A 23,013-nucleotide genomic window follows, 5' to 3' on the forward strand; every position below is an offset into this window, starting at 1 on the left:
CTATACAGAGATAGTAAGCTTGACCAAGAATTCCTGTATATTAAAGATTACCGTGGTCCAAAGAAGGCTCTCTTTCATTCTCAGCATTACGTGAAATAAAACTCTGTCTACTAGTTTAATTGACTGTGTTTTTACAGCTTTAAAAGGTGGTTTTTCTCAATTGCAGAGGTAAAGCTCATCCTTGTGAATTTCGTAGCCAGATGCACCTTTGTTTGGCTGTAGTGAAGCCTGAGCTTTTTCTTGTTAGTTTGTAATTCTGTTGCTGCTGCTGTGTGTGTGTGTTTTTAAAACAGCTTTGTTGAGATATAATTCACATGTCATATAATTTACCTATTTAAAGTGTACAATTGGCTGGGCATGGTGGCTTCTGCCTGTAATCCCAGCATTTTGGAGGCCAAGGCGGGCGGATTGCTGGAGGGCAAGGCAAGCAGACTGCTTGAGCCCAGGAATTTGAAACCAGCCTGGGCAACACAGTGAAACCCCATCTTTGCAGAATACAAAAAAATTAGCCGGGTGTGGTGGCATACAGCTATAATCCCAGCTACTGGAGAGGCCGAGTTGGGGAGGATTGCTTGAGCCCGGTAGGTCAAGGCTGCAGTGAGCCGTGATCACGCCACTGCACTCCAGCCTGGGCGACAGAGTGAGACCCTGTCTTAAAAACACAACACACACACACACACACACAGACACACACACACACACACAGACACACACACACACACACACAGAGTTCAGTGCATTTTAGAATATTCACAGAAGACAGAGTGAGACCCTGTCTTAACACAACACACACACACACACACACACACACACAGTTTAGTGCATTTTAGAATATTCACAGATACTGGCAACTATCACCACAATCAATTTTAGGACATTTTCATCATTCCCAGAAGCAGCCCCATAACCGTGGCAGTTACTTTGTATTTACGCTTGCAACCCTAGGCAACAAGTAATCTGCTCTCTGTCCCTATGGATTTGTCTTTTCTGTACATTTATTACAAGTGGAATCATATAGTATCTAATCTTTTGTGACTGGCTCTTTTCATTTAGCATAATGTTTTCAAGGTTCACCCATGTTGTAACATGTATCTGTACCTCATTTCTTATTGCTGGATATTTTATTGTGTGTATGTATAGTACACTTTATTTACCCATCTGCTTGTGTTTTGCATTTATCTTTTCCACTTGGTTTTCTGTTTACAGCCATGCTTTTGGAAAGTGAGTTTAGGAATTCTTTTCCCCTTTCAAGATCAGGGATTTGGTTTCATCGGCATTTGGCTTCCCTTGCCCTTGGCATTTGTGGATACCAGGTTTTCTCTTCAGTTGTGTGACAGCGGAAGCTTCCACTTGACCCCATGACCAGAGCAGGTCACCTATGAGTAATTCTGTTCCTAGCAAGCTTCAGGACTTGCCAGTAAACAACAGAATTTTCAGGATATTTGATTATGTTCTCCTAATTCACCCTCAAACATCTGTGGAATTACTGTTTCAAGCAATACTTTGAATTTGTCTAGTTTATTTCAGAGAACAAAGAACATGGCAGACTATAGTTTTCGTAATGGTGTTTTGTGGGTTGCATATTAGTGAAGCATAATTTTGCATGAAGCAACACAGATGCTTAACCCTTTGAAATCTCTGCAATAGACAAATAATTTGTTTAAAGCAGTAGTTCTCAACTGTGGGCATATTTGCTCCCCAGGGGATATGTGGCAGTATCTGGAGATATTTTTGTAGTTCTCACTGGAGCAGTGGGTTGTGTTGTTAGAATCTGTATGGGTTGAGGCCAGGAATGCTGTGAAATATCCTACAATGCACAGGATAGCCCCCACAACAAAAAATTATCTGTCCCCAAATGTTAATTGTAGTTCAGTTGAGAAGCCCTGTTTAGAGTGAGCAGTGTATTTCCCTTAACCTGCTGAGTAGAAGAGACACAACTGTTGGCAGTGTACAAGCTAACTGTATATAATTGGAAAAGCTTCACATTTAAAAGTATATGGAAGCAGTTATTTGTATGAATGAGTTTATGTGGGTTTTGTTGTTGTTGTTGTTGTTGTTGTTTTTTGAGATGGAGTCTTGCTCTGTTGTCCAGGCTGGAGTGCAGTGGCGCCATCTTGGCTCACTGCAACCTCTGCCTCTCAGGTTCAAGCAATTCTCCTGCCTCAGCCTCCCAAGTAGCTGGAATTACAGGCACGTGCCACCATGCCCAGCTAATTTTTTGTATTTTTAGTAGAGATGGGATTTCGCCATGTGGGCCAGGCTCGTCTCAAATTCTTGACCTCAGGTAGTCCTCCTGTCTCGGCCCCCCGAACATGCTGGGATTACAGGCATGAGCCACCACACCCAGCCGAGTTTGTGTGTTTTTTAAAGAAAGACAGGATTTTACATTTTTATTGGAAACCTCCTGGGGCACCTCATCTTTGGGAATTTTTTATTCAAATAATAAAGATTATATATCGTTTCTTACTTGGTTTTAATTGGGTTGTTAATTGTAGCCTCGAGTTTTGCTGTTTTGGGTACTTTTGCACCCTCTGCAGCGGTCTTGTGTTTTGTTATTAGTATGTCTTTTTGGAAGAAATTGAGAAGCCTTGTTTATTGGAGTCTTTTAATCTTAGTTCTCTCAGTTGTTTCCCCAAAGCTCCAAGGAGATGAGGAAGTGCTACTATCAGCATTAAACCCAGTCCTCATTAAAGGGTTTATTTTTTGCTGCCTTCTGCTCTGATACCACAAAGGCTGCTCTTTGAATTTGACCTGGGCATCCCATTGCAGTTATTTAGGTTCCTTAAATAAGCCGTATATTCTGAGAATGAGTATATAAACTCTTAGCAGGATTGATTGAGTTTATTCATTAACCTCAGAGGTAGAGAATCATGCAGGGGTATATGTAGCTCTTTGCTTATGTGGTTGGTTTGGGTCAGGTGGAAGAACTTTAAAACATGGAAAAACTCTCAATACCACATAACTTTCAGATAAAAAGCTGTTTTGTTTCTGTCTGAGTTTGCAGATCTGCTGACTTCATATTTCAGTGATATCTTGCAGCTTCATCTGCAATTCTCTGGCATATTTTGAAGTATTCTCTGCATCAAGTTACTGTTTATGAGAATGCCTTACTTCTTATTCAGTGAATACAAGTGTTAGAGTGACATTTCCCTTTCCAGAGCAAAAGCCATTACGTCTTCTTTCCCAGGCATGTTGATATGAAAGGCAACAGGAAAGGAAAATTGATTTCCGTTTGGAAGCAAGTTGCCCAGCTGTAGGGTGCCCGTTTGGTTTTCTGCTGCATGCTGGCTGCAGCTGCTTCTCTTGGAGGCAGGGCTAGCAGAGTAAGATGTTCGTGTAGGTCTTCCACACGTGGACTGTCTCCTTGTGTTCCTAAAGGAGGATGCTAACACATTTTTTGGATATACAATAAATGCAGAAATGGCACAGGCAAAAGTACTTGAGGTGCCTCGGTTCCTTAGGCTTTCAGAGAATATGGATTTGAAAGTAAGTTTGTTTGGCCGACACTAACAACTCTTGGTGGAAAACATCTCCTACTGCCAGATAAGATGAATGTTCCTAGACTGCTCTTTTCATCTCAGTAGCCTGGCAGCACCTTTTTCACTTAACCTACTGTATTGGATAACTCGGCTTTTAAGGCCATGTCATTTAAGGCAGGATGGCTTTGTGGTTAAGCATATAGGCTCTGGAGTCAGCTGCTTGGGTTCATATCCTAGGTCTCACACATCGTTGTGTGAGTTTGGTCAACTTGCTCAGCCTCTCAGTGCTTATTACTTTTGCATTGATGAGATATACATAACAATAGTACTGACTGAATAAGGGTATAGCTAGGATATGTGACCTGGCTTTCATATGTTTTTCCTGCATAGTTATTTGTTGTGTCTGTTTTCTCTCTCAGATGTATCCAGTTTGGATCATAAATTACATTGTCACCTTTGTTATAGTGAAGATTAAATGAGTTAACATGTGTAAAGTGCTTAGTGCATATTAAGTGCCCAGTGAGTGTTGGCTGCTTTATTATTTTGGGGGCATTCCATTATCCCTTCCACCTGCTCTACTTAAATTTACTTTGTACTGCTCTTTTTCCCCTGTAGCTGCTATTTAACTGAACACTCTCTTAAGTGAAGTTCCTCCCACCTGGACTGTCTTTCTCCTTCTCTTTGTGTCTCCTTATCCTACTCATGGTTTATGAACCAAATCAAGTACCTCTTCAGTTATTTATTCATGAAATATTTTCTTTCCCCAATAAAAGTCTCATCATAATGCCCTCTTTACTGATCCAACATATGTGTGAGAGGGTGGGAAGGAAGAAGAAATAATTTATTATTCCTCTTTCTGTGCCAGGCAGTGAGTTAGGAATTGGAAATACAGCAAAGGGCAAAAAACAGTCAAGGGTCAGTCCCTCAAGGAACTTCTAACTGGGAGGTGGAGATAGAAGCTAACCAAATCACACAAGTAAATGTAAAATTACAGTCTGGAAAATGCTGTGAAGGGAATTTAACCTGTTTTGGACAAGAAAGCTATCCTCAGGACGTTGCTGTTGAGCTATGACTTGAAGGAAGGGTAGGAGGCACCTAGGCCAGACGAAGAGCATTACAAAGGGTAGGAAGAACCTTAGCAAAGGACTCTGGGTAGGAAGGAGTGTGGTGTGTTCTGGGAACTGAGGGAGGGATAGTGTGGCTGGGTGTAGACTGAAAGACAGTGCTGTGAGATGAAGCGAAAAAAGGATAAGCACCTTGCAGATCATGATAAGGATTTGGATTTTTAATGTACCAAAGTGAGGAGTCACTGATGTATTGTAAAGTGGGGATTGACATAATGTCATTAGCCTTTTTAAAGGAACACCCTGGCTGCAGTACAGTAAAATAATTGTAGGAGTTCAGAGGAGTGGATTTGAAGAGACTAATCAAGAACCTGATTCAAGTGGTCCAGGAAAGCTATACTAGTAGATTGAACTAAGATTTGTGATGTTGGAGGTGTTTGGAGGTATAAGTTTGAGAGAAATTTATAAGGTAACAATGAGATAATTTGTTGATGATGGGATGTAGGGATTAAAGAGAGGAGACAGGAGGATTGCTTGAGCCCAGGAGTTCAAGACTAGCCTGGGCAACAAAATGAGACCCTGTCTCTACAAAAAATTTTAAAAATTAGCCAGGCATAGTGGTGCACGCAGAGTATGCCTTTGGTTTGGGCATGTTGAGGTACCTTTGAGATATCCAAGAAGAGACCCCAGGTGAACAGTTTTCACATGTGTCTGAAGCTGAAGGGGAAATCTGGTAGACATGTACTTGTGTGGATCCTCCTGTGTGTCCTGGTATCTGATTGGTGATGAACGCATTATATATGAGATTGGCCAGGTAGAAAGTAGAGGATGAGAAAAGAGGGAGTGCCCCAACAGAACTCCTACACTGGTTGGCCTAGTATAAGAAGTGGAGGGAGAAGTTAGATAGGCCCTGGAGAGGATCGTGTCTAGAAAGTGAAAGGAAAAGAGGCCTTCCAGGAGGGTGTGTGGCCAGCCCCTGTCAGCTGCTACTGAATAATCAAATAATGATGAGGAAAATGCTCTCCTGAATTTGCTGCAGAGAGGAATTGCTTGAGTGGGAGTTGCTTCACGGAATATGACATGGTAGACATGGTCCTTGCCTTTGTGGACTTTGCAGTTAGTGGGGAAGTGATGTAAGTTAACAACTGATAACACTAGTGGGATCAATGAGGGCCATTTTACAGGCAGGACTGGGGGGCAAAGAGAAGGCTGGACTCTGCGTAGGTCTGGGAGGCCTCCTGGAATTGGAGAGCAGAAACACTGGAGACTCTGAGGGTCTGTAGAAGGTACACAGACAAAGGGGCGGGGAAGAGTATTCCCAGCAGTTGGGTTCTAGGGACTGAAGGAGTGTCTTGAGGCAGCAGGAGGAGCATGCAGGAGGGGTGGAGGTGGAAGCATTAGGGGAGAGGTGAGGCTGGAGAGGTGAAGGGGCAGCCCCATAATCTTTGAAAAGGAATAGTGGGCATTGTATGCTTTAAATGAATTGTATGCTTTAAATGGTGATTCATATGGAACGTGAATTATATCTGAATTGAGCTATTATGAAAAAAAGTGGTGGGACGTCAGATATGCTGGCTGGCTGGCTGCACTGGAGGACAGATGGGAGGAAGGCGAAGGCAAACAATGTTTTGTAGTCACAAAGATCTGTTAGAAAGCAGTTGTATTCATTTGCATGAGGGATGATGATGGCTTGAAGTAGCTAAGCTAAGATTCAGTTGGAGCAGTGGGTCCATTACAGAGGTGTTCAGGATGTGTCTGGTAGACTAAGTGCTAAGCAAAATGCCTAGAGTATGGTCAGGCATTTGAAAAATATAAGTATGTCTTACTGTGGTTGAGTGAGGAAGAATTAACTGGAGGACTTCGCTCACTGTATTTAGTCAAAAGTCAAGCATCCTAACAAATAGCCTGGCTTGAGCAATGGAGATGAGTAGAGCTTGAGGATTGGGAACTCAGGAGGGAGGGGCAGATTTCCATGGATAAGTGAGTTTTACATAACCCAAGAGGAAATATTTTTAATTTTTTTCTTCATTTGTAGTTAATTCTACATGATTTGTTTCTTAATCATGGAACTGGATAGATTTTACCCCCGCCCAAATAGATAAGTTTCTTGAGGATAGGGGTGTTTTGGCTACCTTTATATCTTCCATAGCTTATTATCTACCATAGTAGATGTAAATCATGACTGAAATAAATACATATTATTGATATTTTACGTTTGTAAAGCACTTTGCAATCTATAAGTACAATTTACATATAGTATACTTGTGTAATTCTCAACAGCAGCATTGTGAAATAGGTAGGTCTTGTCCCCTTTTACAGCAATGAAACTGCGACTCAGACAGGTAGAGTGATTTGCCCAAGGCAGTGCAGCAAGCAGCAGTGCTAAGAACTTGGATCTTGGCTTCTCAGTCCAGTATCCCCAGTTCTGTCCTGGGCCCCTTCCTTAAGCTTAAGTACTGACAGGAAGTGGTTTTCTTTTTTTGTTTTTTAAGAGACAGGGTCTCACTCTGTTCCCTAGGCTGGAGTGCAGTGGTGGTGATCACAGCCCATTGTAGCCTTGAACTCTTGGCCTCAAACAATCCTCCCACCTCCCACCTCAGCCTCCCGAGTAGCTAGGACTACAGGTCTGCACCACCACGCGTAGCTAATTTTTAAATTTATTTTTCTTTTGTAAAGATGGGGTCTTGCTGTGTTTCCCAGGCTGGTCTCAAATGATTGCCTCCTTGCCTCAAATGATTTCCCCACTTTGTTATCCCACAGTGCTGGGATTATAGGCATGAGCCGCTGTATCCAGCCAGGAAGTGGTTCTCTTAAATGAGATTTGGACCATGAGTATGACTGAAATTTTTGTGCTTGATCTGAATTGGTTTTGAGAAGTAGTGTGAGGTGTTTGCGGGTGGTGTTGGCTTCATTTTGAAGAGGTAAGATGGTGTTTGTAGAGGCTGAAGTAACCTAAAATGAAGAGTAATTCTGTATATTGGCTCTGTTGAAAGCTTTGATTCTTTCCCCTAGATTAAGTGGGGAATCTAATAGGATCAAAAAACTGTGAGGAATCTGACCTTCAGCTAAATAGGTGAAGCTGCCATTTTTTGAGCTTTGGCAACTGCCCACATATTCTTATAGATGAAATGATGATGTATAATCTTCTAATCAGGAAATGATTGAGAGGAATATACTTAAAAAGAGTCCTAAGGGTACTGCCTTTGGAAATGTGTAACTCGTAAGTCTGTTTTGAATATCCTCTGCACTCAAGCATGAGCAATAAATGTTTTCATGAGTTTTAAAATTTTTGTCAAAAAGTTGTACTCACTTCCTGGGTGATCTCATTCAGTCTCATGGCTTTAAAAACTAAATTATTATCTCCAGCCTGGACCTCTGCCAACTTAGACTCTGTGATTTTCTAGGCTTCTTGATCAAGCTTAACACATTCAAAGCCACATTCCTGGTCTCCCCATGAAACTCAAACAGCAGCTTCATCCATCCAGGCCAGATTCCTTTTTCTTTTTTCCCTCTCTCTCTCACCTCTCAAGTTTATCAGCACATCCTATTTATTTGACTCTTACCTTTAAAACATACAAACATGAGACTTTCCCCATTCTCTGTTGCTACTACCCTAGCCCTTCCCAGCTGCTGCTTGTCTTCCCTGGGTGATCGTGTCCCCTGCTCTCCTTGAGGTTTTTCTCAGCGGCCAGAGTGATCTCCGGTAAACAGAAGTCAGATCATGCCTTTCTTTGCTACTCACATCCCTGCTAAAGTGTCATTCGAGTAACTTCATTTCACTTGAGTAAAAGCCAGAGTCCTTTCCCTGGCCCATGAGGCCTGCCAGGATCCAGGTCTTCCTCCCCCTGCCCCTTCAACCTCTGAACTCATCTCTGACCTCTCTCCCCCTTTTTGTGCTGCTCCTACCCCTCTGGTCTCCTGTGTCTTGAGTGGGCCTGGCTCATTCCTGCTTCTGGACCTTGCACTTTTTCCCCCCTTCAGGAATCACCTCCCTTCATGTGTCCTTGGCTTTCTCTCTAATGCTCCCACTCAGGGTCAAAGCCCCCTCAGAGAGGCCTTCCCTGAACATCTTGTTTAAAATTGCAGTCCTGCAACACTGTCGGTCCCCCCTTAGATTTCCCATGTAAGATCTTCTCATTAGGTATGGTGCCTTTTGTTGGTGGTCTCTCTCCACTGCTGAGCACATAAGCTCAAGATAAGGGCAGGGGTTTTGTGTTGAGTTTTCTGCTATTTACCAACACCTGGAGCTGTAAATAGCACATAATAGACATTCACTTGACATTAGTTCACTGAGTAGCTGAAGCTTGTTGTAAATCTGAAATGTATTCTACATTAGATTTTCTTCCTTTTCTTATTTAAAGCATGTTATAATGTGTTTCCTGTTTCACTGGGTTGGGTAGTGATTGACACAGATATTTTCAATGTTTTTGGCTTTCCGACTGGAGAAAAATAGCTTTGGGGGCAGAGTGAGTGTGTTTCTTAAATCTGTCTGCGTGAATCATCAGCATGGATGAATGTAGGAGAAGTTGGTGCTTGTGAAGAGCTGGAGACCCTGGCAGCACAGGCAGCAGGAGTTCCTGTGCAAGTCAGATAGGGTTGAGCTCTGAGACAGCTGCACTGGAATCCTACTTCGTGCCCATTGGCTGCGTGGCCTTGTGCAGATGATCTCTTCTGAGTTCTGTAGACTGTAAAGCGAGGATGACAACTTCTGTCCAGTTCACTTCATGAGTTGGAAGAATCACATGAGGGACTTGCTCTGTAAACCTCATGGTGCTATAATAAAGATGCTGTTGTTGTATCGTCTACTTTGTAGATCATTTCTAGCAAATTGAAGTGACAACTCTCCTTCTCAGTGCCATCTGGTTCCTCTCTGGGTCCCTTTCTTTAGCTGTCACATCATTGGTATGTGTTGATCACTGTACACTAAGGCGCAGAAGAATTATAATTCATATGTTAAACATAGAGGAAAAAAATATATTCCCATTGAGCTGTATTTTAGAGCCAAATGTAAATGGTAATTGGATTGACTTTTGCTTAGATTATTAATGTTCATACTTATCTGAAAGTTGGTTATATAAATATGTCATTAATATATAAATGATATGGTATTAATTATTCATATAATTTAATATATTAATATAACATGCAGATTATGTAGTATATAAATAGAGCCAACTTTCAGATAACTCAGAACATTGATTTTATAAATATACACATATACTGGATTTCGTTTTATAGACATCTTTATTGTTTCTTGAATTTTTAACTTTCTTGCTCACTTTTGGCAGAAACAACTCTATTTTCTTTGTAAATAGAAACAGTGTATGATTTTGTAGTGAGTAGTGTTGAATGTACAATTTGGACTTACTATTTTTTCTCTTTGAGTGCTGAAAAAATGTTTTCTACACAGTTTTCTGGAGCAGTTATCTTGTTAACCCCAGGGAGAATGATTTTTTTTCTTAAAGTTATCAGAAGTGTTTCTGTCTGAAACTGCAGTTGCAGTGGAGAGGTTTTCAGCCCAAGCTTTTCATTCTTTTTGGACTCCCAGTAGACACTGATGAGTTTTCAGGGTCAAAGAGGAACATTTTAACAATGGTGTTAGCTGGTCGTTTTTTGTTTGTTTGTTTTTTATTTTGAGACGGAGTCTCGCTTTGTCTCCCAGGCTGGAGTGCCATGGCACAATCTTGGCTCATTGCAACCTCTGCTTCCTGGGTTCAAACGATTCTCCTGCCTCAGCCTCCCGAGTAGGTGGGATTACAGGCGCCCATCACCGCACCCAGCTAATTTTTGTATTTTTAGTAGAGACAGGGTTTCGCCATGTTGTCCAGGATGGCTTCGAACGCCTGACCTCAGGTGATCCGCCCGCTTCAGCCTCCCAAAGTGCTGGGATGACAGGCATGAGCCACCGCCCCTGGCCTGATAGTTTTCTTTCTTTCATGATTGGCTCGTTCATGCTCTAAACTTAAGACTTGTTGAGGAAGTAGTAGGTCTCTGTATTTTCAGTTGCTAGCACTAGTAGCTTACCAGGACTTGGGAGTTTATGACTATCTGTTTAGCAGACGGTTCATCTGGGCAAAACTTTTGTAGGCAGTGATAATTTTTCCTTTTCTTGAAATATGTTTAGAAAATGGAAATCCTGTTTGAAACAGCATGTTTCTTACATAGAAGGAAGTAATCTAGTTTTGTGCTACGTGCGTTCCTTCTTCCAATGTAGCTTATGATGCATGATTGCTCCTTCATCACCTATCTTCCAGAGACTAAATACTTTCTATTTTGCTGAATGTCTAAGGATATTTGAGATGCTTATGAGGAGGTCTTTTCTGGTATGAGGTTTGACCTAAGAGCGCTGCAGAGAATGTATGGTAATTGTTATGGTTTTAGCATGACCAAAGAGAATTTTCTTTTTTCTTTCTTTCTTTCTTTTTTTTTTTTTTCTGAGATGGAGTCTCTCTCGTTGCCCAGGCTGGAGTGCAGTGGCGCGATCTCAGCTCACTGCAACCTCTGCCACCTGGGTTGAAGCGGTTCTCCTAACTCAGCCTCCCGAGTAGCTGGGACTACAGGTGTCCACCACCACGCCCGGCTAATTTTTTGTATTTTTAGTAGAGTTGGGGTTTCACCGTGTTAGCCAGGATGGTCTCGACCTCCTGACCTCGTGATCTGCCCACCTCGGCCTCCCAAAGTGCTGGGATTACAGGTATGAGCCACCATGCCTGGCTGACCAAAGAGAATTTTCTCTGCATCTGAAGCATGTAACTGCAAACTGATTTGTTTGTGGTTGTCAAGTAAAGAGGACCAATCTTTTGTTTGTTTATATGCACTGTTTCCTTTCTCGCCCTAGTTGCATGAGAAACAGAAGCTTCTTAGATTGATCAGTTGCCTCCTTTTGTTGCATTTGAGCATTGAGAACAAGGACCATGAGTTTTCTCCTCCATTGTGGTTTTAGTTCTAACACTTGGCACATGGTATTTAGTAAAGATTTGTTGAATAAGTGAGATAGGGTATTGGGGAAGATCATAAGAAAAACAAAAGATAAATTATTTATTTATAAATTTATTGTTAGGTCTATTCCAAAACTGACTTAGAAAGACAAAATTTTTTCCTGCTATAAAATATCTGTAAGAACTGTGTTAGGTTGGAGTTTGGGATTCACTTTTCCCATTGCAGACGCTTAAAAACCTCAAGACTTTTCTTGTTGGGTTTCTTTTTGGGGAGTACTTTATTAGGGATACCATTTATAGTAGAAATTTGGAAGACTGTAAAAACCACTTAATATTCCCGAAAGATGGAAGGTTGTTTCTGGAAGCTGTTACGTTTTGTTAAGGCAGAGACAATACATTTTCTTTTCTTTATTGAGATGGAGTCTTTCGCCCAGACTGGAGTGCAGTGGTGTGATCTCGGCTCACTGTAACCTCTGCCTCCTAGGTTCAAGCGATTCTCCTGCCTCAGCCTCCCAAGTAGCTGGGACTATAGGCGTGTGCCACTGTGCCCAGCTACTTTTTGTGTGTTTAGTAGAGACAGAGTTTCACCACATTGGCCAGGCTGGTCTCGAACTTGTGACCTCACGTGATCCCCCTGCCTTGGCCTCCCAAAGTGCTGTGATTACAGGTGTGAGCCACCACGCCTGGCCAGTAATACATCTTTAGAGAGATCATTTTCCTTGGAACATAACTGAAAATGTTAGGATGAAAAGATGTGTAAAATGTAACTGAAGGTGGAAAAATCTTGCTCTGAAGCTCTCACTTTCGTTTGAGTTAAATATTATTTTTATTCTTGAAGGAAGTTCTGGGAGTTTGTAGAAGTAGCCAGAAAATATCTTTAGAATATAGTGCTCTATGCGATATCCTGAGACTTTTTTTTCTTTTCTTCTTTTTTTTTTTTTGAGACGGAGTCTCTTGCTCTGTCGCCCAGGCTGAAGTGCAGTGGCACAATCTCGGCTCACTACAAGCTCCGTCTCCTGGGTTCACGCCATTCTCCTGCCTCAGACTCCTGAGTAGCTGGGACTACAGGCGCCCGCCACCACACCCAGCTAATTTTTGTTGTATTTTTTAGTAGAGACAGGGTTTTACCACATTAGCAAGGATGATCTTGATCTCCTGACCTCGTGATCCATCTTCCTCGGCCTCCCAAAGCGCTGGGATTACAGGCGTGAGCCACCGCGCCCGGCCTATCCTGAGACATTTTTGACAGTGCTGCAAACTATTACTATTTTTTCAGGTAGAAATATTTTATTTTATGTTGGAGATGGGATCTCGCTTTGTTGCCAAGGTTGGTCTTGAACTCCTGGCTTCAAGTGGTCCTTCTGGCTTGGCCTCTCAAAATGCTGGGATTACAAGGCATGAGCCACAGTGCCTGGCCTGGAAATAATTTTTACTACAGATTCTTTCCTCTTTAAATTAATATTATGAGTTATGAAGCTCCTTTTGTATAATAATACCCATTATATGTTGTCTACCAGGGTATTGGTTTGCTTTTTCTTTAAAAAGGAGAAAACATGTAAGGTGGAGGAAGTGTAGTTTACTCTTAGGCATTCAGACAGTTTTTATTATTGGTGTCATAGAAAACCCCAAACCATTTGCTGAGACCAAAAACTGTAGTTTTAAAATTTTAACACTTAATTTTTCTCCTGTGGCTTGTGCGAAGTTTTTAGGTGTAAAACATGAATAAGTAAGAGATTCATTTAACAAAACATTATTTTAGGAAACAAATATGAAAAAGCGTTAAAGTAAAACCATTCTTTTTTCTCTCCTAGCATTTTTGAAACGTTGGGGTTGTTGGAGTGGTTGGATTTTCCCTGGAATTGAGTGAGAAATTCAGAAGACTGAAGCCCAGGCTTACTGTCTACCTTTCACGGAGGCCTAGCCGTGAGAGGACAGAAGAAGGCACGTGGCGAATCATGACAGCGGACAAAGACAAAGACAAAGACAAAGAGAAGGACCGGGACCGAGACCGGGACCGAGAGAGAGAGAAAAGAGACAAAGCAAGAGAGAGTGAGAATTCAAGGCCACGCCGGAGCTGTACCTTGGAAGGAGGAGCCAAAAATTATGCTGAGAGTGATCACAGTGAAGACGAGGACAATGACAACAATAGTGCCACCGCAGAGGAGTCCACAAAGAAGAATAAGAAGAAACCACCGAAAAAAAAGTCTCGTTATGAAAGGACAGATACCGGTGAGATAACATCCTACATCACTGAAGATGATGTGGTCTACAGACCAGGAGGTAAGGAGCCTTACGTTTGGGTCTTGCCAATGTTTACAGTGGGGGAATGATCTTAGCATTATGGTGAAATAAATACGCTTTGTACACTTTAAGGGAGGCTTGGAATCTAGAAGAGTAGGAAACTTAATTTGGTAAACATGTGACCCACTTTTGGTCAGTTAGGTTTACCCACTTCTTGCTTGTGTCTGCCTTAATTTGCTCTTGTGTCCTGGTTTATGCATTCATGAGTTCTTTTCTTATTTTCCTGTGCTGCTTGTTCTCTAACTGGACCATCTGCTTAGTATTTTTTTGTCTTTTGAATTCATGCTTGCTTTTTAATCTTCAATCATAAATGAGACTGTGGTGACCCTGCAGAATTGACTGCTTGGTGGAGACAAGTAAACCTTAAGATTCTTGGAAACAGGAAATTTTACCTTGGGACAGGATCGACCAGACTCTAGAGAGGTACTTTTAAAAAATGGCCTTTAGGCCAGGCATGGTGGCTCACGCCTGCAATTCTAGCACTTTGGGAGGCTGAGGCGGGTGGATGACCTGAGGTCAGGAGTTCGAGACCAGCCTGACCAACATGATGAAACCCTGTCTCTACTAAAAATACAAAAATTAGCTGGGCTCGGTGGTGTGCACCTCTAATCCCAGCTACTTGGGAGGCTGAGACAGGAGAATTGCTTGAACCCAGGAGGTAGAGGTTGCAGTCAGCCGAGATCACACCACTGCACTCCAGCCTGGGCGACAGAGCGAGTCTCTGTCTCAGAAAAAAAAAAAAAAAGGCCTGAAGATCAGAGATGTATTGCTCCTGCTAACTTCCTTTTCCAAAAATTTGAGCTTCAGGCTCTCTAATCAACGATAATAGAAGTAGTCATCTAACCTGCTTGGTTTTCCAGAAAATGTATTACGGTCATGCCAGTATATTGTGGCTTACAGCATTGCTCAAAAAAAGACAGACCCAACTTTTAGATGAGATCAGAGAAACAAGTGAATCAAAACCTGTTGAACACTATCAAAGCCTTTCCTTTTCGTTTGATGTATTGTGTGTATTAAGACACCTTTTTTAGGCTGGGCACAGTGTAATCCCAGCACTTTGGGAGGCGGAGACAGAAGGATTGCCTGAGCTCAGGAGTTCAAGACCAGCCTGGGCAACATAGTGAGACCCCCATCTTTACAAAAAATTTTTACAAATTAGCTGGGCCTGGTGGCACACACCTGTAGTCCCAGCTACTCAGGAGGCTGAGGCAGGAGCATCACTTGAGTCTGGGAGGTTGAGGCTGTAGTGAAGCATGATTGCACCACTGCATTCTAGCCTGGGCAACAGAGCAAGACCCTGTCTCAGAAAAAAAAAACAAAACCAAGATCCTTTCTTACAGAAGCCAGTAAAACCTAGGTGAAATCATTTTGTTTGAGTTACTTTTACTGTTGAAGAGTGACATGAATTTTGTATGAGATGTAATTAGCAGATTAAAGCTGCCCATTTTTATGTTTTTCTGAGAAAGAGATTAAAATACTTCACTGTGTTATGTCCATAATCTGGAACAATCATTTTACTGAGGAATGCTGTTACTGTTATGAACTTCATGTCAAGTTCCAGATTTTCATTCTCCCACACAGGAGTTTTTTAAATTTCAAAAGATGTCAGTGGGGCTGGGCGCGGTGGCTCATGAGTGTAATCCCAGCACTTTGAGAGGCTGAGGCGGCAGGAGGATTGCTTGAGTAATGTGGAGACCAGCCTGGGCAACATAGTGAGACCGTATCTCTACAAAACAGTAAAAAATTAGCTGGGAGTGTGATGAGACTGCAGTCCCAGCTACTCAGGAGGCTGAGGTAGAAGAATCCCTTGAGCTCAGGAGGGCAAGGCTGCAGTAAGCCCCGTTCACATCATAGCACTGCAGCCTGTGCAGCAGAGCAAAACCCTGTCTTCACCCCTCCCCCCCGCAAAAAAAAAAGTCAGTGCTAGAACTTAATACAGACAAATTTGCATTCACAGCTACAATTTCTTGGTTGGAGATTAACTGAGAAGGTATTTGTGTGATATAAATTGATCAGAGTGGAGGTTTTAGAGCAGTTAGAAATCTGCTGTAAGGATTAAATGATGTGTGTAGGTTACAGTACTGTCTGTATTTATCTTTGATGTAGACTCAGCTATTGGGCAGTAAGAATTTCTTAGTGACTGAAGAATCTCTCAGAGTTACCACAGATTGCTTGTTTAGGGCGTACACACATCTAAATCATGGGAAAGGAACAAAATATGTTAACCCTTTTTTTTTTTTTTTTTTTGAGGTGGAGTCTCGCTCTGTTGCTTAGGCTGGAGTGCAGTGGCGCGATCTCGGCTCACTGCAAGCTCCGCCTCCCGGGTTCACGCCATTCTCCTGCCTCAGCCTCCCCAGTAGCTGGGACTACAGGCGCCTGCCACCGCGCCTAGCTAATTTTTTGTATTTTTAGTAGAAACGGGGTTTCACCGTGGTCTCGATCTCCTGACCTTGTGATCCGCCCGCCTCGGCCTCCCAAAGTGCTGGGATTACAGGCATGAGCCATCGCGCCTGGCCAACTCTTTTAGATATAGATTACATTATGATAACTTCAGTATAAGGAAAGATTTACTTTTTTATTATCCTTTCTCTTGATAACAATTTAATGTGGTAATACAGTTTGGATCACTGTCAAAAGGCAAGCTGCCTTGTGCAGTATTGAATGCTAACCTTTCTCAACATTTATAATATGGAATGTTATTCTGGTGTCGGTGGGGACATTTCACCAAAAATAGTAGTCAAATATGTGTGGAAAATGCTGCCTGTACAGTCTCCCTCATGAGAGAGTCAGAATTAGTGACTCCAAGAAGCCCGACAGTTAAACCTCTTTAACATGAAAAACACTGGCTATTTTTCCCATTTATGGGACTGTGGCACCCTGTTTCTGCTGAGTATCTCCCTAAAAATAGAAATAAACCAACAAACCACAAACAGTCTTGGATCTGGGCACAGTGGTGTGTGCTTTTAGTCTCGGCTACTTGTGAGACTGAAGTGGGAGGATCTCTTGAGCACAAGAGGTCAAGGCTGCAGTGCTCTATGATTGTAGTGAAATTTTTACAAATTAGCTGGGCGTGGTGAACTATGATTATAGGTAGTCCTCCTGATATGGTTTGGCTCTGTGTCCTCACCCAAATGTCACCTTGAATTGTGATAATCCCCACGTGTCAAGGTCGGGACTAGGTGGAGATAATTGAATCATGGGGGCAGTTTCCCCCATCATGTTCTTATGATAGTGAGTGAGTTCTCACAGGATCTGATGGTTTTATAAGGGGCCTTTTCCACCTTTGCTCAGCCCTTCTCTCTCTTACTGTCATATGAGAAGGATGTGTTTGTTTCCCTTTCCACCATAATTGTAAGCTTCCTAAGGCCTCCCCAGCCCTGTGGAACTGTGAATCAATTAAACCTCTGTCCTTTATAAATAACCCAGTCTGAGGCAGTTCTTTATAGCAGCGTGAGAATGGACTAATACACCTCCCTTCTTGAGTCTGGAAGAATATGTGAAGGGAGATTGCTAAGGACTTATTTACAGAATGGTTCTTAAAGTGCTTGGGCAAGAACTATGTATTTGTGGAGGCTGATAGTGTTTCAGTGAATCTGAAAACCTCTGTGACGTGTGAGAAAGGTATGCTGTCTCTGAAAGCTAAGTGTATTATGAAGGATCTATAAAGGCCACACACATGGTTTGGAAGATTTCCGTGGCACCCAGAGCAAGACAGCTCCATGTGAGGCACCCTTTTGCTTGAGTGGGGGCTGTGCCTTTGCATCCTGCCAGGTCCAGTGGATGTCTGACTATTTGGTAAGGAGACTGTCTTTGACCTTCTCAGTGGTTTCGTTTCGTTTTGGTGATGGATTTGAAGCTAACTGAGTTAGCTGCCTTCTCCAAACAGCTTTTTCTCTAAATGAGTATTTGTTAAATATTGTCTGTTCTTTAGGGTTACTTAAACTGAAGAATCAGAAGTAGGGTGCTGGGCCGGACAAGGTGGCTCACACCTGTAATCCCAGCACTTTGAGAGTCTCAGGTGGGAGGATCACTTGAGGCCAGGAGTTTAAGGCTGCAGTGAACTACATGCCGTTATATTACAGCCTGGGTGACAGAGCAAGACTGTCTCTTGAAAACCAAAAAAAAAAAAGCAGAGTACTGTGATTAGATTCCCAGATGGGGGTTAAGTTTTTTCTTTCCTTTGTTTTGTTTCCTGATTTTTTTTTTTTTTTTTTTTTTTGAGACAGGGTATTGCTCTGTCATCCAGGCTGTCGGTGGTATGATCACAGCTCACTGCAGCCTCGACCTCCCAGGCTCAAGTCATCCTCCTGCCTTGGCTTCCCAAAGTGCTGGGATTATAGGCATAAGCCACTGCACCTGATCTTTTACTTTCTTGATATAAACTACTACAATAACATCCTTTGTTAGTGATGAAAAACCATTATCCTCACCCACTTGCAGAGATCCTGTGTGCTTAGTTGTATCTTAAAAGCTTAGGATCTGTGGAGAATGTTGTAAAGGATATCTTCAATGGATTACTAGCTTAAAAAAAAACAGAGAGTCTCACTCTGTCGCTCAGACTGGAGGGTAGTGGCGTGATCATAGTTCACCACATCCTCGAACTCCTGGGCTCAATTGATTCTCCTGCCTCAGCCTCTTGAGTAGCTAGGACTACAGGTGTGCTTACACCTGGCCTATTAACAATTTTTTTGTAGAGATGGGGTCTTGGTATGTTATTCAGGCTGGTCTTGAACTCCTGGCCTCAAGTGATCCTCCTGCCTCCATCTCCCAAAGTCTTGGGGTTATAGGTATGAGCCACTGCATCTGGCCAAATTACTAGTTTTTAAATGGTAGATTTTTTTTTTTTTTTGAGACGTAGTCTCAGTCTGTTGCCCAGGCTTGAATGCAGTTGTGAGATCTCAACTCACTACAACCTCTGCCTCCTGGGTTCAAGCAATTCTCCTGCCTCAGCCTCCTGAGTAGCTGGGATTACAGGCACGTGGCACTACACCCAGCTAATTTATTTTTATTTATTTATTTATTTTATTTTATTTTATTTTTATTTTTTTTTGAGATGGAGTCTCACTCTGTCGCCAGGCTGGAGGGCAGTGGTGCGATCTCGGCTCACTGCAACCTCCGCCTCCTGGGTTCAAGCGATTCTCCTGCCTCAGCCTCATAAGTAGCTGGGACTACAGGCGTGTGCCACCATGCCCAGCTAATTTTTGTGTTTTTAGTAGAGACGGGGCTTCACCATGTTGGCTAGGATGGTCTCGATCTCCTGACCTTGTGCTCTGCCCGCCCCGGCCTCCCAAAGTGCTGGGATTACAGGCGTGAGCCACTGCTCCTGGCCTAATTTTTGTATTTTTTGTAGAGACAGGGTTTTACCACATTGGCTAGGCTGGTCTCGAACTCCTGACCTCAGGTGATCCACCCACCTTGGCCTCCCAAAGTGCTGGGATTACAGACGTGAACCACTGCTTCCAAGTGAATAGATCTTTAATACTTATTTATTTCTATGGGATATAAAGCACAAATTAAGATTTTTTCAAATATTTATTGCTTTCTACATCTCTGAATTGGTTTTACTACTCAGAATAAGTATAAATTATAGGGACCTCTCGAAATGTCACTAAGAATGAGCATAGCAGGGATACTTTGAGGATAAAGGTAGGCTTTCATATAATCATACTTTTCTGTCCCAAGCTATATTTAAATTGTTTAGTGTTTAGAAGCATGAGATCTTATGGAGAAATTAAATATTATTTAGAATTTATCACTACGGTTTAATCTCATGCGTTGTCACAACCAGGTCTTTTTCACCTTTGCTGCTAAACTCTGGGATTACCTTAATTTTGTCCTTAGGAGCTCAGCATAATAGATTTTGTTACTTACACTGCCCATGTTCCCGCCTGCCTCAGGGCCTTTGCACTTGCTCTTCTCGTCTCGGTAACACACTTAATTCTTATCTTTTCTTAAGCTCTGCCACCCCAGTGTCATTGCCTTTCTCCCAGGTTAGTCAAATAAATTTCCTTAATAAATACTATTATAGCCTTTTTTGTATCTTTTCTTCTAGCACTTACAACAGTAATAATTTTATTAGGATTAATAAGTCTCCCTTCTCCAAAAAAACAGCAATTCTTATTTTTCCCCACTCATCATTGAATTCCTGCCATCTACTGACAATAGTGTACACATAGTGTGTATTCCATAATATATATACATTTTTTTTTTTTTTTTTGAGACGGAGTCTTGCCCTGTCATGCAGGCTGGAGTGCAGTGGTGCGATCTCAGCTCACTGCAACCTCCGCCTCCTGGGTTCAAGTGATTCTCCTGCCTCAGCCTCCTGAGTAGCTGGCACTACAGGCGTGTGACATCACGCCCGGCTAATTTTTGTGTTTTTAGTAGAGTCGGGGTTTCACCATGTTGGCCAGGCTGGTCTCGAACTCCTGACCTCAAGTGATCTGCCCACCTCAGCCTCCCAAAGTGCTGGGATTACAGGCGAGAGCCACCGCGCCCAGCCTGTATTCCATAATATTTGTTGAATAAAGAAATTTCTAGAAACATTAAAAAAATTTATTGACTCATTGATGATGTTAAAATTAGAATAAGACTTCTGGAAGTCTGTTTTGTATTACTTCCCAAAGAATGATTTAACAGACTTGTTAAAAGTAAAACCAAAACAAAAACCTTGTGGGGCTCTATTGTATATTGTCCTTGAGTCAGATCTAACTTCTTTGTTGTCTGTCAACCATTACTCCTGTTTTGAGATGACTGTCACGGTAACAAATTGATTTATTACACAGCTGTGTGCAGCCAGATTTCCCTTCTGGGCTTCTTTAGCATAGGATATTGATTTCTGGAGTTTGCTGTAGGTGGCATATTAATTTTTTTCTACTGTTTTCAGTTAGGTTCTAGGAAATTTGATTCCTTTATTTCTGGTGTAGGTAGAACTGGTTAAAAAACTAACTTCATATTATTGTGAGATTTTTTTTTATTTTGGCATATTGGTATTGCTTGCTATTTGGATAATGAAATGTATTTTTTTTCAAAAGTATGTATTAATTTTTTAACATTTTGTCATATTAACTGATAATTTTGTTTGATTGTCCTGTTTACCCTATAGTCCTAGAATATGTGTTCCTTCTACTTTCATGAACATAGTGCAAAACATCTATTTATGTATATAAGTTTGTGGTTTGTGAAATCTTAGGTGATGCAAAATATTTGACCGTTTTATTTGCCAATTTTGAGGAAAAATGCCCTGGAAACTAGAATTGTTTACTTTGATCACTTAAGTGTTATTTTCTTTTGATGCAAATGGAATTTAAGCTGGAAAAAATTCAAACTAGGCAAAATGAAACCTGAGGATCTAGTTTGAATAAAAATGGAATATACGTTATTTCTAAAACCTATTTAAAGTAAATGACTATAGGTCAGGTGCAGTGGCTCACGTCTGTAATTCCAGAACTCTGGGAGGTGGAGGTAGGTAGGTGGATTGAGCCCAGGAGTTCAAGACCAGCTTGGGCAACATGGTGAAACCTCGTCTCTACTCAAAATACAAAAATTAGCCGGGCTTGGAGGTGTGCTCCTGTAGTCCCAGCTACTTGGGAGGCTGAGGTGGGAGGATCCCTTAAGCATGGAAGGTCGAGGCTGCAGTGAGCAGTGATTGCACCACTGCACTCCAGCCTGGGTTACAGAGTGAGACCCCATCGCAAAAACAGGTAAATGATTTCAAACATGATGTTGAGTGGACATAGAAGAGCATAATACTGTATAATTCCTTTTATAGAAAATTTTAAAACAGCCACAACTAATCTTTGGTGTTTGAAGTCAGGAGAGAGATTGCCCTATGGGTACGGGGGACAGAACATTAAGGGGACCCCCAGGTTCTGGTCATGTTACGTTTTATGGTACTGGTTACATGGACTTGTTCTGTGAAAATTTACTGCATTTTGCACTTCTCTGTATATGTATTACACTTCAGTAAAAGTTTGCCTTAAAATAAAAAGTAAAGATAACATGCAACTATTTTCTAAATGGAAAATTTCCATTGAATCAAGTTACTGTTTAAAGTGCGGAGGGAGTCCCTGATATTTTAACAAATGGTCCTAACATTTAGCTACTGCGTCTTCACTGAGGTCTGTGGAGGCTGCAAGTGGTGTCACATCCTTAGTTCTCTGAATCATCGAAAGCTTCTCTAAGGCAATTAATTACTCAGACAAACATTTCCTTCCCAAAATAAAACCAAGGTGTGGTATTTGGTGTTCCAGGACACACACACACACACACACACACACACACACACACACACACACACACACACACACACACACTTTAAATAAAAGCTCATTTGATCTGTAACTTTTTATCTACATCTCTTAATATTTAGAAGAATGTTAGGTATTAATAGATGTGACATGCAAATGAAGGTGTCTCCTTGAAACATTCATATTTTGTGGTGGGGTAGAAGTTTTATTGATAATGGCAAGAATATTTTTGTGTAACGTAGCATAAAGGCATCTTTAGGCAGAGCTTAATGTTTTTTTCCGACGTGTGACAAATTCAGTTGCACTTATTAGACCTATTATTAATCTGCTTAAAGCTTTTCAGTGTATTCCCTGTTCACCAGCAGGTTTGTTCCCAGAACCTGGCACTGCAGACCCTCTGTGACCTAGTTGCCTATCTGCACAGTCATCTTTAATGTTATTTAATCAACGTTATTCTTATTTGGGAGGAAACACAATGTGGCTGTGTGTTAGTATGTTAGGGATGCTGTGGCACAGTATAACAAATGGAGTGGCTTAAACAACAGAGGTATGTTGTCTTACAGTTCTGGAGGCCACACATCCAACAGCAAGGTGTTGGCAGGGTCGTGTTACCTCTTTTTCACTTCTTTTTGAGACAGGGTCGCCCAGGCTGGTGTGCTATGGCATGATCATTGCTCACTGCAGCCTCAATCTGCTGCCTCAGTCTCCTGAGTAGCAGGGACTATAGGCATGCATCACCATGCCTGGCTAATTGTATTTTTTGTAGAGACAAGGTTTTGCCATGTTGCCCAGGCTGATCTTGAACTCCTTGGCTCACACTGTCCGCCCACCTTGGCCTCCCAAAGTGCTGGGATTTCAGGCATGAGCCACTGCACCCAGCCTCATGTTACCTCTGAAGGCACCAGGGAAGGATCTGTTTGAAGCCTCTGTCCTTGCTTACAGTAGTTTGCTGCTTTGTGGCAGCGTAGTGGTGATCTTTCATAGC

General features: G+C 42.0%; 1 protein-coding gene across 7 annotated transcripts in view; it reads left to right on the plus strand.

Annotated features, from left to right (window-relative positions):
* RERE (arginine-glutamic acid dipeptide repeats) overlaps window positions 1-23,013 on the plus strand; it is a 461,116-nt gene that overhangs the window by 147,760 nt on the left and 290,343 nt on the right. For all 7 annotated transcript variants that reach the window (XM_031006017.3, XM_031006032.3, XM_055383731.2 and 4 more), the window contains one exon: window positions 13,293-13,761. In XM_031006017.3, the coding sequence (XP_030861877.3) occupies window positions 13,437-13,761 (325 nt within the window). In that variant the 5' untranslated portion in view covers window positions 13,293-13,436. The remainder of the gene's footprint in view (window positions 1-13,292; window positions 13,762-23,013) is intronic.

The sequence above is a fragment of the Gorilla gorilla genome, chromosome 1 (genome assembly GCF_029281585.2).
Source record: "Gorilla gorilla gorilla isolate KB3781 chromosome 1, NHGRI_mGorGor1-v2.1_pri, whole genome shotgun sequence".
Lineage (NCBI taxonomy): Eukaryota > Metazoa > Chordata > Mammalia > Primates > Hominidae > Gorilla > Gorilla gorilla.